The following is a 15,344-nucleotide window of genomic DNA, read 5'->3' as shown; positions in this document are numbered from 1 at the left end:
ATGTCTTCCCTTCTGTATAATTTCTAGCAGCTCTTTCTCCTCCATGGCAGTCTCAGACCCGTATCCTGGCTGTCTCTCAGACTGACTCCTGTACTTTCTAATTTAACTAAAAGCAGATGTGAGAGGCTCCTATGTGGGGACCAAGAACATGAGATGTGGGTGTTTGGAGCAGTAACCCATCTGAAAATGTCTCAATGCCTGCAAGAAGAAACAGGCTAAAGCGTGCGAAGAAAAAAAGAGAAGAAGAGAGTGCTGTGGAAAAGAGAAGGGTGAGAGTGAAGAGACAGAGGTGTGCTTGTGATAAGAGGAGGAGAGAGACAGGCGGGGACAGAGAGACAGGTGTGTCCTAAAGTCAGGAAGAAGAGACCGCAGTGACAGAAAAAGCAAAGAAACCACAACTGTGAAGTGCAGACACGTTTCTGGGACCACAGGGCAAAGAGCCAAGAGAGAGGTCTGCAGAGAGGAGGACTGGCAGAGACAGAGGGGGCATCGGTGGCAGAAGAGACGTCTGGTTGACATGTGAGTCCATCTCTGATATAGACAGCCTAAGGGCAGGGAGGGGGAAATACTGAGAATACCGAAATATAGTCTAGAGGGTGGAGAGACGGGTGCGAATATATAAAGGCAACTGCCGAGAGCGTACAGATCGAGAAGCAGAAGAGTGCGCCAGGCGGAAATATGCACACAGCTCTCATTTAGACTAAGAGGAAGCACATGCCCAAACAGACCGAATAGACAGAGGAGGGAAGAATTATCTCTTGTGTCTCCAGAATTGTAAAAGCTTCTCTTGTTCTAGTGCAAGAAGTGGAAGCGACAAGTTGGACACGATGAGCTGGCTGCAGGAGGACTCCGAAGTCTACAAGATGCTGCATGGAAACCAAGAGACCAGGACATCTCCAAGACAATCCAGCAGCTTCAAGATACTACAGGAGGCCCTGGAGAACAACCCCGATGGTACCCCTCAGACCGGACTGTGACATGTAGACCTGTAGAAGTGGACGCTGACACTTGTAGGACAAGATTTTGACTACTTGGACTATTACTGACCTGATGGCCTTTAGGTTATGGTGCTAACATTGATGCCACCCACTGCCACCAGCCCAGTCACGTAACTGGGTCTAACCACCACTTGAGCAAACCCAGTAATGACATTAGCCATTCTAAGCATCGCAAAAAGTACCGAAGCTCTGTCCTAGATTACCACCCCAAGGCTAGAAACCTAACTGATCCTGCTGACAGTCACGACTGCTCTGACTGACACGGCTCGACAGGCAGGGCACCATTTAACAGTCAACCTGATGTTGATACCAGAAGACACTGTCACCTGTAGGCACTCTGTCCTACATGGCTACCACCCTTACAATTAGCACTGACCTCAATTTCGACAGACACAGCCCTTGTAGTGTACTTGGTGGCACCTATCCCAGTAGATACTTCCATGAGCACCTGACTATGCCTTTTGCTAACATATCCAAATTAAGGACTGATAAATGGACGCAGGGTTTTCTCTTGGGCGTGTAAACTTATCTAGAACTACAGAAGAGATGGCTTAGGCAGTGCAAAATCTACAACAGGGACCCCATCTATCAGGAGACTAGTATTGGTCTTCTCATGAGGGCCAAAGGCACCATTTTTGGACTCCCTGAGCTCCAGATTGCCACCCCTGCATCCACTATATAAGCCCCTGTGCCTAGGTACCTGGGTCTTGCACCCCTGATCCCATGGAAAGGCAGTGGCATTGGGTACAGCTAATTTATTGATAGGACGGTTTTATTTAAGCTACTGTGTGACGGTATTATTTGGGCGCTGTATAATTATATTATTTGTTTTATTTGCCAACCAATACTGACAGTGAATAAATAGTCACCGGCACAGACATGACCCACTTTGCCGGCGGAGATAAGAGATATTTCACTTCTAATTTTGGCATAGACGTAAAAATAATAAATGGCGGTGGTTAATATACTGTTAATGATACCGGCAGCATGCTCGTCCTCGTAAAATGACCGCATGTTGTCTTCTACCGTGAGGAATGCTGCATATCTGCGGAGTCTGACAGCTGGGGGTCAGACGGGAGACATAGCTTGGCATTGGCAATGTTACTGTTGGGCAGGGAACAATCGCTGAGATATTTCTAGATCTGGCGTGAATGGAAATAGACATACAAGGCAGTGAATCCACGATCGCCCCACGGGGCATCCATATTAATCCATTTCCTTTTTTGTGTATGTCACCCTGCGATTAAAGGGGTTGTCCACCTTTGGATTTTTTCTTGCATAAATGTGTGTATTTGGGGCTAATACAAATTTTTGCACTTCGGTATCATTACAAATTTTGCACCGTTTACCTCCCATAGCCTCCGTGTTATATTGTCTATTGTTAGCTGCAAAATGAGTCAACGGAGAATCCGCCAGTGAGCTCGCTATGATGATCTGACATGGAGTTTGTAATATAACCGTTTCTCAGCTGATTTATAACCACAGATCAAGTCAAAGTTGTGAAACAGAGAGCCTGTAAAACAAAAATGGGGCAACATTTTTAGTGCAACCCAAGTGCAAAAATTATATTTAGCCTCAAATACATTTATAAGTAAAAAAAAAAAAAAAAGTACCCCAAAATGGACAAGTTAAGAAAAAATAGTACTGCTTTTTTCCCCCCAGAAACAGCGCCACTCTTGTCTACAGGCTGTAATTGGTATTGCAGTTGAGACTTACTGACTTACTGAGTCTGAGCTGCAATACCAGGCACAGACCATACGCAGGTGTGGCGCTGTTTCTTAAAAAACAAACTTACCTTTTCTTTCTCATTTTTTTCTATCCCCTTTATATCTAATGAATATATTTGAGTATATATAAATCTAATGAATACGTTTGTGTATTTTAGATTTTATTGATGAAATTATTCCTTCTGCTACAGGTATTTCCACATCTTTCCCCAGTCGATTGTCACCGAATGTTCAGAAACCTGTCAGCAGCATCCAGAAACCTATCAGTAATACTGTGGCTACTCCGCTGCGGGTGTGTGAAAAGTGCAACACAAGTATCCAGTGAGTGTACAAAACATACCCCAAAACTATCTAAAAAAGACCCCAAAATGTCTGGCCTTTTTGCCAAGAGCAACCAATCACAGCACAGCTTTCATTTCACTAAAGCTGTTTTAGAATTAAAAGGTGACCTCTGATTGGTTGCTATGAGCAACACAGACAAGTTTGATAAAATGAGGCCTACTCTGTATATGTATGATTTAATGTGTTGGAAGGGATTGTGGGGGGCAAAACAGTATGTGGTCCCTTATTTTTTCAGGACGACATTAATTGGCCATACTTGATATCTTTACCTCCTGATTCATTTTTGTCCTGGCTTTGTTGCCTATAACAACCAATCACAGCATAGCTTTTATTTTACCAAAGCAGTTTAAGAAATAAAAGCTTAGCTCTGATTGGTTGCTATGGGCAGCCATGATATTTCTGATAAATGAGGCTTACTGCTTTTTATGTATGATTTAATATTATATTATATATATATATATTATTAATACAGTAGCTTAGGTATCCATGGTTACGACCACTCATCTAGTGACAGTTGTTAGTGGACGTAACCATGGATACCTAAGCTCTTGCAATGCACTGCACATGGGGTAAGCAACATAGCAAATCAGAAGAACTGTACATTTCTATTTGGAGGTATTTGACATATATGTCAGTTTAGACATGCTAATGAGGGCAATTAGGGGTGAGGACTGCTGGCCAAAACATTCAGCTGGCCATTATCTACAAGTATGTGTTTGGAAGAGGAATAATCCAGTCATCAGATAAGCTTCAGATAGCTGCATCTAAAGTCATAATGTACTGAAATAGCTTTGACCTGTGTTGGGCGTGCAAGGCCAATACATACCGTGAGCGTGCGTCACACAGTGTCACCATGCTGGGCACTCCCATGTTTACTAGGTGGATATATCATGGTGACGGACCTGAGAGTTAACAGCATTCCACACGCCGTGCCTGGGACTGATGTGTGTTCCTCCTATGCTGGGAGTGGGTGCAGGAGGTAATATATACAGTATTTTATGGTGGTTGGTTACTTTGGAGACATTGCACTATGACCCGACCCTTATGTGTCACACATGTCCGTACACTGCGCCTTGCTGCCATCAAATTACTGCTGCGATAGCTGCAGCTAACAGATGGGGTGACAATATTTCCAACCATTGCGTCAGCAGTCGCCACGTTGTAATGTGTCTGTAGGACTTCTTTAGGGATGTTAGAGCAGTGGCAGAGATTTAGCGCTGGACCCAGGGAGGATGACAGCAGCACAGTTTGCTACAGACTGGAGACAGGGCTTTTCCAAAACCGTAAAATCCCTTTAAATGACAATTCTCCTAGAACTCATTTTACTTTATCAATGGGGCATGACACTACACTATTCAACCAATGATGTGGCCCTGCCTTTTTGAGGACTGGTAACGCCCAGTTGTCAATTTAATTTCCAAGAGGAATAAAGGAGGATCAATACAAAATAAGAGTTCCAAGCACATATGCTTCAATTGTGGGAAGAGGAGAAAGCTGGAGAGAAAGTAGCACAAATAGGGTCTCATCCGACAAACTTGATCAAGGTTAAAAACAGATTATGATAACCTGATCCATTAAGGTATGTGCTTAGAAACGTAATTCAGCTGCTGCCGATCCACGCGTCATCGGACCAATTAGAGATATAGGATGGAGGCTTTGTGGAGTTTTTGAGAATTGAAGACATCAGGTGCCAGGAAATATTATCATGCTGTTTTATTCTACGCGTTTTGAAGTATAACACACTTCTTCAGGAGGTAACCACATCACAGTGTGGTTTTCTCCTGATGAAAGAGTGTGTTATATTTCGAAACACATCAAATAAAACCACATGAAATGTGATTTTATTCGACGCGTTTCGAAGTATAACACACTTTTTCAGGAAGTAACCACATCTGAAGAAGGAGTGTGTTACACTTCGAAACGCGTCGAATGAAACCGCATTCCAGGAAATATTGCCATGTGATTTTATTAGACTAGTTTCGAAGTATAACGCACTCCTTCTTCAGGAGAAGACCACATCAGGATGTGGTCACCTCCTGAAGAAGTGTGTTATACTTTGAAACGCGTCGACTAAAACCGCATGATAATATTTCCAGGCATGGATTTTATTCAACTTTAAGTATAAAACACTTCTTCAGGAAGTAACCACATCTGAAGAAGGAGTGTGTTATACTTCGAAACGCGTTGAATAAAACCGCATTCCAGGAAATATTATCATGTCGTTTTATTCGACGCATTTAAAAGTATAACGCATTCCTTCTTCAGGATCTAACCACATCGTGATGTGGTTATCTCCTGAAGAAGTATGTTATACCTCGAAAAGCGTAGAATAAAACAGCATGATAATATTTCCATGCATGCGATTTTATTCAATGCGTTTCGAAGTATAAAACACTTCTTCAGGAAGCAACATCATTTGAAGGAGTGTGTTACACTTTGAAACGCGTCAAATAATATTGCATTCCAGGAAATATTATCATGTGGTTTTAGTCGACCCATTTCAAAGTATAACGGACTCCTTTTTCAGGATCTAACCACATCGTGATGTGGTTACCTCCTGAAGAAGTGTGTTATACTTTGAAACGCGTTGACTAAAACCGCATGATAATATTTCCAGGCATAGATTTTATTCAACTTTAAGTATAAGACACTTCTTCAGGAAGTAACCACATCTGAAGAAGGAGTGTGTTACACTTTGAAACGCGTTGAATAAAACCGCATTCCAGGAAATATTATCATGTAGTTTTATTCAACGCGTTTCAAAGTATAACGCATTCCTTCTTCAGGATCTAACCACATTGTGATGTGGTTATCTCCTGAAGAAGTATGTTATACCTCGAAAAGCATAGAATAAAACAGCATGATAATATTTCCAGGCATGCGATTTTAATCAACGCGCTTCGAAGTATAAAACACTTGTTCAGGAAGTAACCACATCTGAAGGAGTGTGTTACACTTTGAAACGCGTCGAATAAAATTGCATTCCAGGAAATATTATCATGTGGTTTCAGTCGACCCGTTTCAAAGTATAACAGACTCCTTTTTCAGGATCTAACCACATCGTGATGTGGTTACCTCCTGAAGAAGTGTGTTATACTTCGAAACGCGTTGAATAAAACCGCATGCCATTTGATGTCTTCAATTCAGCACGGAAAAATCACACAGCCCCGCCATTCTTTATCACTTTTGGGAAGGGCAGAGGTGACAAGTCCTTTTTAATTACCAGGAGTGTAGAGGGCATAAGGTAGTGGTAATAATATCTGTACCGGTCATATTATTTGTCACCCAGATTTGCTAGGTTCTGTTCACACCAATCATTTTTTATTTCTGTTCCCAGTGATGTAGCAGTGAGGATCTCAGAAGGCCACTACCGTCATCCGGCGTGCTACGTGTGTACAGACTGTGGCCTCAACCTACGCATGAGAGGACACTTTTGGGCAGGGGATCTGCTGGTGTGTGAGAAACATGCCCGTGCCAGGCATAACACCGGATCTCCTCGCACATGAACAGACCATTGTATTTTAACGAGTGTACCCCTCTTCTCCCATTACTGACCCATTTTGCTGACCTCCCCTCTTTTAATATGCACCTTGAAACTTTTCTTGCCAATGTCCAAAATGGCCGACATGGCCATAATACAAGAAATGTATAGGTTTTTTAGTTTACATGAATGAAACTGGTATTCTTGCAGCATGAACGTACCTACGTGCTTCTGACACTGTGTAGGGTGGTCATATACACGTAGTGTGATTCCTGTGTTTGGGTTGCCTTGGCCAGGGTATTGAGATACAGGGCTTGAGTAATAAATGAAATCTCTTCCCCCCGTCAAGGAAAGTCCTGGTGTAATAAGTATTATATTTCTATGCAGAATTTTTATATTTTGGTTCTCATGCTCCCGTCCACCCAAAATAATTAGCTCTGTGGGTGAATATGTAGAGGTTGCTGAGCATCATATAGTTACATGTAAAGACGTAATGACAGTAACTTCTACCTGCTATACAATAGGCTGCCTCACCATGTGGCACAGACTTGTTTTAAGCTATTTCGACTGAATTTAACATCTGATCAGAGGCTTAATTATAATTCCTGGGCCTTGATGCAGAATTTTTTATTGTTTTTATTTATTTTATTTTTTTTAAATTACCATCATGGTGGGCCTCAATCACGTGCCATTGACAGTAATGGCTCATAACATTGGACTTTTATTATTATTATTTCCCCTATTTTCCAGATTGTAACTGCAACCTCTCTCCCCTTAATAGCTATATGTCTGCTTCTTTTCCTAAGGCCTTTTTTACCCTTAATTTCCTACCCTTACTTGTAGTGTTAAATGCTAAAATTTTTTAGACGCCTTGTAAAGGAAAATGCTCAATGTCATCCATGAAATGGGACTTGTGATATTTGCGTACTGAGGTTGTCACAAATGAATGTCCGAGATTGATTAAATGCAGAAGTAGCGCTATAATATGAAGTAAAATGTCCTCATATTACTTGTCTATGTAAGTGCCATATGCCTGGTTTCCATGTCAATTTCGAAAACTCGGTCTATACAAGAAACTACTGGTACCTATCCTACAGATACTGATAACGTATTAGATCCCTTCTCCTTATTTTAGGATGTGTGGCATTGTAAACCTGTTTGTTGGCGTCCATCTTTTTTGTTTTCATTCACCTTAAATGGCTTTTTGTGTTTATATTTGATATGCTATTAAAGTATTAATGTATTAAAGAAGATTTATACTGTGCATGTTCATTTATTTTATACAATTTTTTATTACATATGATTTTTTTCAGTTTTTCCAATTATAATAAAGGGTTTCCCATTAGGATATGCCACCATCTAGAAATACTGGGGCACCTGCCGACCCTTAGGATGAGGAAATACTGACATTGTGTGGGAGAGATGCTGAAAAGACCTATGTTTCTTTGTTCCCAGAGGTTATCCCTCGTGTGATATGCAACATCTTTCCCAAGAAGGGAATAACTCTTTAATATCAAATAAAATGAACAACTAGTCATGTAAAACTCCAAAACCTGTTGGCTGATATGAGAGCACAAATTTGTATACCCTTCGAAGGAGCTGGCAAGGGTGTGGCAGGAATATGGGGGTTTACTTGGCATTTTTCCTAAGTTGCTGGGCTTAGGGTGGGGGTGGAGGTGAAACAAAACTTTGCTTTAAGGAAAATATAGCCTAGCTACAACTTTGGAATTAGGGAAGAACAATGTTCTTGGTGTCTTCATCCAGAGACATTAATAGTAATACAATAATACTCTTAACATGATGGATTAACTGCTAGAAGGCAACATTTTATTCAGACCTGACAAGCCCTGAACTGTAATATCATGTAACTGACGCACAAGGATTATGGAGCGGTCTCTGCATTATTCAATAAAATCAATTTTAACTTTTGAAAATGATTATATTTAAGTCACTTGTTAGACAAGGGTTTCATTTTAAACATAAGATTAACTTTCCCCTAGACAATAATTATAGGTGAAAAACTGGAACAGTAATGGGGTCCACGCCTACTCCATTTAACACAGAGATGTACTTATGATATTGACAAGCCATAATGAGAGTTAAGAAACATTTTCTACATATTCTGCATATACATTTTTTCAGTATATTCCAATTTAATGTATTTCATTAATCTTTTTAATACATTTATTAACCAAATGCGAGGACCCAAGACTGTTAAGATGTTGTACTATAGTTAAAATAGAAAGGGTTCATTAGAGTAAGAATAAAATTTTTTACATGCAGTTCATTACTCCACACTGTCTCAGTAGGTCGCTGGTTTTAATCACTGGATTGCGTAGATTCATATTCTTTAGGGAAAATTCATAGTTTTCTCATAGACCTGAGACCAGCACAAATAATTAGAGAATTAGGGAATTGTGAGCATAAGGAAAATAGAAGTAGGATAAAACAGGACATACTGTATGAAGGGAAATCAAGAAAATCAGCCATCCTTGTAGAAAGCTGAGGGTGAACTGTTCAGTCTTTCCCACTGGGACTTGTAGTTGAAAGAGCTGTTTGTTTAAGCGCTTAATGATGTTGCGTCTGATAAGCGCTGGCTCACATCTGTATTTAGTTTCATGAACGCCTGGAATGCTGCGGCAAGAATGTTTTGTATGGAGAGTATCTTAGAGTAATAATAGCTAAGCAGTAAATGGTTTCCTGTATCATTTTTTTGCATGACCTTACCTCCTACTTTCCTACTTCTTGTTTGTCTGTAGGGATAATAGAGACGTCTCGTATTTACACGCTTCGTCTTACAATTATTGTGATTTCACAAGATATGTTCTTCATATGTTTGCACAATGTACTGAATATGTACTCGAAGGGAGCTGCATTTCTGAAGCTCAATGTCAGGCAGGGGACAACAAGCTGATGGTGATGAAACATAAGCAAAAAAAGCAACCTCCACCCAAAACAGAAAAAAAGTAATAAAATAACCAAAGCTTACTCATTTGCCCGACCATGGTCTTCTGTTTTGATATCTAAAAACTTTGATACTTGAGCAGTAACTTGGGTCTAACTTCCAATGCAAGATTTGTAACGGGGCCCCTCAACATCTTTTTCTTAAAGCCACTTTTGAAGGGTTAATAGTGGTTAGGGATTGGTATGAAAGAAAGAAACAAAGCAAAATTTACCTCTAGAATCCCCCACCTCGTATCGCACATATGGATGGCACACTGACTGAGGCCTTGCAGGGGTTTTCAGATTTTCAGCTTGTTTTACGAATTCCCCTAGACTTGGGGAGGGTGAGTACCAGCTGATTTTTATTATTTTTATCATGGCCACTGCAAATTAGCAAAAAAAGACAGTTAAAAGGTGTTCGCTGCTGTTTAAAAGGTAAATGAGAGTAGAGATCCTTGTAGAAGATAAAAATATGCAGTACTTACTACTAGAACCCCACACCACTCCAGCTCTGTCACTTTGATGACATACATTGGGAACGGATATGATAGTTATGACCACCAGTCACCTGACTGCTAAAGCCACATACTGGTTGGCGGGTTAGTTAACCGGTGGTTGGAACTTGATCATATCCACTCCCAATGGAGGCCATCGTAGTTGCAGAGCTGGAGTGGCGGGTGTTACTTTTTTATCATCAAAATTAGAAAAAAATGCCACTCAATTTTAATAACGGTCTTCTGTACTCAGCCTAAAACAGGTTTTCGGGCCTATCCAGGCACTGGTGCCTGGGTGTAGCTGCTCTCTCTGTACCCCCTGTAACTGCACCTCTGAGTTGGGTGGAGATATCTTGGTGCCGTATACACTATATGGCAAAGGTGTGGACATGGAACCATATGCTAAAAAAGAGGAACAGAGAGTCTAGTGGGTACAGGGCAGGTACCAGAATTAAGTCACAGAACGGCATCCCCAAAATTGGAACAGGTTATGCTCCTCAGGCGACTTCATTACCAGGGCACATTCCATAAGTTTCAAGTGTAAATGCCCTTGACTCATCCTACATTCTGCTTTACTAGAACACCACCACAGGCTTTATGGAGAGCAGACAGACATCTTTGGAACAAGGTGCTAATTCAACCCAGAACATTTATAGCCTGAGAGCTAATTCCAGTGGAGATGAGCACTTGGAGACAGTTCAAAGACAGAAAGGCATCGCTCATACCTTATAACAAGTTGCAGGTTATGTGATGAATATTTAAGCATAATGTGATGTGGAGGCACCGAGAGAGCAGCATCTGCCGACCATAATGTTTTAGAGGTTGCATTCCTTAAACAATATTGGGATCCTTGCCTGGCAAGTTGGATCACTTTACAAGCCACCATAATGATTATCTGGGGGGGTTGCATTATGCCCTTGGGCCTCAGATATGGGGTTACTCTTCTGCCTTTCAGGACAGGTGAGGCTGATGTGGCCAGTTTGGTGGCAGGTATAGCAATGTTGGGAGTCAGATGCATGCCGGGTGCGGGAAGATGGAGCAAGACTACCCGACGTCTGGCTGGCAGGGACATTGGGTGTTGGTTTACCCCCTGTCCAACTGGCGACAACTCACTTCCACACCTCAGATGTATGGTTGGCCTCATAGCAGTAACATAGCTACTGGGGGGGCAGAGGTGACCGTCGCCCCGGGTCCATCACATGAAGGGGCCCCCTGGGACTTACTGCCACTTCTTTGATGAGCTCTCCAGATGCTGCTTCGCCTCAGGTGTGGTGCGGGTAAATCACATACAGCTCAACGCCCTCTGGTTCTGCTCAGTGTCTTAGAGTCCCACAAAAGCCTCGAGCTCCCGGTACCCGGCCTCCGCACTTCGGCTCTGAGGGTGCCCGGTCACAGTTCCCCTCTGAGCCCTTTTCCACTCCCTCAATGCTCCACTGCAATTCCACCCTTCAGGTTCTCTCTCCTTTCCAGAGGATGCAGCTCAATCCTGGCTGCCAGCCCCACTGTCTGCTCTCTCAGACTTCCTTCTCTGTCCAGTGACTCTCAGCAATTGCCTACCTCCTCCTCCAGGCCAGAACACATATAGCTAGGGGAAGCTCCGCTGAATCCGGGTCCTGAGCTCCCCCTTCTGGCCTGGATTCAAAATGTGTTGAATGTAGGTGCTTACCTGGTAAAGAGAATTCTCCCTGCCTCCAAGCATGATGTCACCCTCCCCGAAAGGAAGGCAACATCACTGTAACAACCGGTTACCTGGGGTGTTACACTGCATCACATTTAAAGGCAATCTGTCACCCCTGGACATATATGACCTATTAATATGGGTGATAGAAATGTTACACTTGTCCTACCTGTATGCCTCATATTAACGGTCCTGTTGTGAAGAAATGTTATATTTTATCTTTATGTTAATGATTTCTTCCAGGCTCCGGGGTGTGCGGTGCTGTAAGAAATACCTGCCTCTTGTCCTCATTGTAATACTACCCCCTTCCCATCAGCGCCAGTTGTGACCCCGAAATTCTGCGCCTGCGCCCTGCACTCCCTCAGAAATACATACCTCATCCTCCCTTCTATGGGTGCTGCATTCAGGGATCTGCGCAGGCGACTTCCGCTCTAGTGACCTCCGGTGTGTGCGCCTATAGGGTGCTCTCCCCATTTCCTCCCTGCAAAGTCATCGCCATGTACACATGATTCCTAGCAATGACTATGCAGGGAGGAAGTGAGGAGAGCTGTTATGAACAGGTAATTCAGAACCACAATGGACCTTGAAGTTCAGAGCACACAAAGTGACCTGACATTTACCAAAAACATAGGACGAGCTCTGAGACGTGGAAACTCTGCTGACCGCAATCCCTAATCCTATCACACCACACTAGAGGTAGCCGTGGATTGCGCCTAACGCTCCCTATGCAACTCGGCACAGCCTGAGAAACTAACTAGCCCTGAAGATAGAAAAATAAGCCTACCTTGCCTCAGAGAAATTCCCCAAAGGAAAAGGCAGCCCCCCACATATAATGACTGTGAGTAAAGATGAAATACAAACACAGAGATGAAATAGATTTAGCAAAGTGAGGCCCGACTTACTGAATAGACCGAGGATAGGAAAGATAGCTTTGCGGTCAACACAAAACCCTACAAACAACCACGCAGAGGGGCAAAAAGACCCTCCGCACCGACTAACGGTACGGAGGTGCTCCCTCTGCGTCTCAGAGCTTCCAGCAAGCAAGAAAAACCAAAATAGCAAGCTGGACAGAAAATATAGCAAACAAAAATAACACAAGCAGAACTTAGCTTATGCAGGATAGACAGGCCACAGGAACGATCCAGGAGGAAGCAAGACCAATACTAGAACATTGACTGGAGGCCAGGATCAAAGCACCAGGTGGAGTTAAATAGAGCAGCACCTAACGACTTAACCTCATTACCTGAGGAAGGAAACTCAGAAGCCGCAGTACCACTCTCATCCACCAAAGGAAGCTCATAGACAGAACCAGCCACAGTACCACTCACGACCACAGGAGGGAGCTTGGCCACAGAATTCACAACAGAGAGCATCTTATATGTGCGCACACCGGAGGTCACAGTGACTCGACGTCTGCGCAGATGATCCCTGAAAGCTGCACCCACAGAAGGGAGGAAGAGGTATGGATTTTTGAGGGGGTTACGGCGTAGAATTCCGGGGCCGTAACTGACGTGCATGAGAGGGGTGTAGTATTGTAATGAGGAAAGGAAGCAGGGATTTCTTACAGCACCGCACGCCCCGGAGCCTGGAAGATTAGGAGATAATGTAACATTTCTCGGCAACAAAACCATTAATATGAGGCATACAGGTAGGACTAGTGTACCATTCCTATTACCTGTATTCCCATATTAATAGGTAATATACATCTTGGGGGGGGGGGGGACAGATTCCATTTAAAACACCACTCCAGCATTTTGCTTTTTTTTTTTATTTCATCGCTGGAGTGGCGCCTTAAAATCCAAGACCTCTTCCGACTGTCTGATACTCACCTTCTGGCGTCTTCATCTGTTTTCGCCGCCGCTCGGCTCCATCTCCTGCAGTTTGTGACCTGCCAGCTGCCCCAGTGTTTCATGGAGCGGCGCAGAGCTTGCAAAATCAATGTAAGTTTTTGAGAGCCTCGTTCTGGCCTCTTTCTGGCCTCATTCTCGTCTCTTTCTGTCTTTCAGAGACTTACATTGAGAGCTTGTTATGTAGCTGTTAACTTCTGGCCAGTGAGAAGCTGCGCTCACAAGTTTGAGCCGCGGGAATTGAGCGGTTCCAAAAAAGGTGAATACGTCGGAGGATGAGTGCATGACAGCGGCAGGGGACTTGCGCTTAAAGCACTCCTCAGGTATGAAATCCTTATATACCTGAGGAAGGCTATTTTTAATAAACATATAGCCGAAACGCGTTGTTCTATATATTGTTTTTTATTTTAAATAAATTACTGAAGATTTGTAATACCTCTGCCTGGTGCCTGTTACCTGGGAGCGCTGAACAGACTGGATGAACCCTTTTTTTTCTAAATAGAAGAGAATTGAGAGAAGCAGGAAGAGTCGTCACATGACCGCCTGCTGACATCAGCGATGCTGCGGCCATTGTTACTGTACATAGGGGGACTCAGGGGACATTATTAAATGTTAAATGGGCACTTAAGCATTATTGTTATAGGGGCACTCGAGTATTGTCACCATTAAAGTAGCAAAATGTGGAGAGCGCTAGCCCAGGGCATTAATATTTTTAGGGAGGAATTTTACTATTTAGAGAACACAAAGGTGGCATTTTTGCTATGCAGGAGCACAGTGGTGGCAGTATTATGTGGGGCGGTAAGAGGAGCTGGTATTGTACCACACACACAGCAGGTGCAGTAATATGGACACATACGGCAGCGGCTCAGTATTGGGGTATCAGGGGCAGTAATAGGGACACATACGGCAGCAGCGGCTCAGTATTGGGGTATCAGGGGCAGTAATAGGGACACATATGGCAGCAGTGGCTCAGTATTGGGGTATCAGGTGCAGTAATAAGGACACATACGGCAGCATCGGCTCAGTATTGGAGTATTAGGTGCAGTAATAGGGACACATATGGCATCAGCGGCTCAGTATTGGGGTATCAGGTGCAGTAATAGGGACACATATGGCATCAGCGGCTCAGTATTGGGGTATCAGGTGCAGTAATAGGGTCACATACGGCAGCAGCGGCTCAGTATTGGGGTATCAGGTGCAGTAATAGGGTCACATACGGCAGCAGCGGCTTAGTATTGGAGTATCAGGTGCAGTAATAGGGACACATACGGCAGCAGAGGCTCAGTATTGGGGTATCAGGTGCAGTAATAGGGACACATACGGCAGCAGAGGCTCAGTATTGGGGTATCAGGTGCAGTAATAGGGACACATATGGCATCAGCGGCTCAGTATTGGGGTATCAGGTGCAGTAATAGGGTCACATACGGCAGCAGCGGCTCAGTATTGGGGTATCAGGTGCAGTAATAGGGACACATACGGCAGCAGCAGCTCAGTATTGGGGTATCAGGTGCAGTAATAGGGACACATACGGCAGCAGAGGCTCAGTATTGGGGTATCAGGTGCAGTAATAGGGTCACATACGGCAGCAGCGGCTCAGTATTGGGGTATCAGGTGCAGTAATAGGGACACATACGGCAGCAGAGGCTCAGTATTGGGGTATCAGGTGCAGTAATAGGGACACATACGGCAGCAGAGGCTCAGTATTGGGGTATCAGGTGCAGTAATAGGGTCACATACGGCAGCAGCGGCTCAGTATTGGGGTATCAGGTGCAGTAATAGGGACACATACGGCAGCAGCAGCTCAGTATTGGGGTATCAGGTGCAGTAATAGGGT

At 43.5% G+C, this 15,344-nt stretch overlaps 1 protein-coding gene across 1 annotated transcript; it reads left to right on the top strand.

Moving 5' to 3' along the window:
* The first annotated feature begins 222 nt into the window (after window positions 1–222).
* PDLIM2 (PDZ and LIM domain 2) lies at window positions 223–7,801 on the top strand. Its single transcript, XM_069766963.1, has 4 exons — window positions 223–519; window positions 797–954; window positions 2,917–3,046; window positions 6,405–7,801. Exons 2-4 carry the CDS (start codon window positions 828–830, stop codon window positions 6,571–6,573), a joined length of 426 nt encoding a protein of 141 aa, XP_069623064.1. The 5' UTR covers window positions 223–519; window positions 797–827; the 3' UTR covers window positions 6,574–7,801.
* Window positions 7,802–15,344: the final 7,543 nt, after the last annotated feature.

This window comes from Ranitomeya imitator, chromosome 4 (assembly GCF_032444005.1).
Source record: "Ranitomeya imitator isolate aRanImi1 chromosome 4, aRanImi1.pri, whole genome shotgun sequence".
In the NCBI taxonomy this organism is placed as follows: Eukaryota; Metazoa; Chordata; class Amphibia; order Anura; family Dendrobatidae; genus Ranitomeya; species Ranitomeya imitator.
This window is presented reverse-complemented; position numbering and strand designations above follow the sequence as displayed.